This window comes from Buceros rhinoceros, unplaced genomic scaffold (assembly GCF_000710305.1).
Source record: "Buceros rhinoceros silvestris isolate BGI_N320 unplaced genomic scaffold, ASM71030v1 scaffold41686, whole genome shotgun sequence".
NCBI lineage: Eukaryota > Metazoa > Chordata > Aves > Bucerotiformes > Bucerotidae > Buceros > Buceros rhinoceros.
The window spans coordinates 1-1,063 of NW_010416499.1; the positions used below are offsets into that span (position 1 = coordinate 1).

Sequence of the window (1,063 nt, forward strand, 5' to 3'; positions counted from 1 at the left end):
CTTCTGCACTGACTCCATTCCCAAAGGAGTACGCTTCGGCCCTTTCCAAGGCAAAGTGGTGAACACCAGTGAGATCAAGACTTACGACGACAACTCGCTGATGTGGGAGGTAGTGGAGGCACCACCGAGCTCCCGCTGTACCCTTTACACGGGGCTGGGGTGAGGCTTTCAGCCCCCCCTCTCCAGTAGCCTGCAAGAGGGACTCAGCTGACTGGTGGGGTTGGTGCGAGGGTCGAATCGGTCAAACCTGATCCGACTCTCCGTCCTCTCTAGATCTTTGAATACGGTCGTCTGAGCCACTTCATAGACGGGAAGGGAGCCTCTGGCAACTGGATGTCCTTGGTGAACTGTGCCAGGTTCCCCGAGGAGCAGAATTTGACGGCTATCCAGTGCCAGGGGCAAATCTTCTACGAGAGCTGCAAGGAAATCTTGCCGAAACAGGAGCTGCTAGTGTGGTACGGCGATTGCTACGTGCAGTTCCTAGGCATCCCCATCACGCTGAAGGGCATGCCGGAGGGCAAGAAACCCCCGAAGCACCCCGAAGGTGAGCCTGACAGCCTCATCTCGAGGAGCACTGCCCCATATTCCCATGGACCCGTGTCTGCTTGGGATTAGAGTCACATGAAGGGAGGTAAAGCAACTCGGCCATTGCCTTTCTCCAGCTGTATTTTACTTTCAGCGCTTTCCAGTCCCTGCGATGAGCCGATGGCAGAGTGACCGGCCTTGCCGCGGCGATGGTCTGGGGTGGCGGAGGCCCTGCTGACCCTGTCCAAGTGGTGTGGTCGCCCTCCCAGGGAGCCGGCCCTCGCCCTCCTCTTCCCTGGCAGTCTCCGGCACCCCAAAGCAGGAGCTACCCCGGTGACCCTTGGGTATTGCACCGAAGGCTGCTGCCAGCCGGAGCAGGAGGCACCCATTTCTATCACTCCCTCGGGGTTTCCTCGGGAGGTTAAAGTGTTCATCAGGCGATTGTAAAACTCCTGGTGGTGCTGGGCTAAGCTTGCCTAGGCTTCGCAGCGCCGTTATTCGAAGAGAGGGGCTTGGGGGGCGGGAGGGGGGTGGGAGT

General features: G+C 59.2%; 1 protein-coding gene across 1 annotated transcript in view; it reads left to right on the forward strand.

Moving 5' to 3' along the window:
• Positions 1–7: 7 nt before the first annotated feature.
• The window catches only part of PRDM14 (PR domain containing 14), a gene marked incomplete at its 5' end in the record, with an annotated part of 6,696 nt that continues 5,640 nt past the window's right edge, over positions 8–1,063 (forward strand). Inside the window, 2 exons of the mRNA XM_010137819.1 lie at positions 8–109; positions 274–544. Of these exons, the coding sequence (XP_010136121.1) occupies positions 8–109; positions 274–544 (373 nt within the window). The remainder of the gene's footprint in view (positions 110–273; positions 545–1,063) is intronic.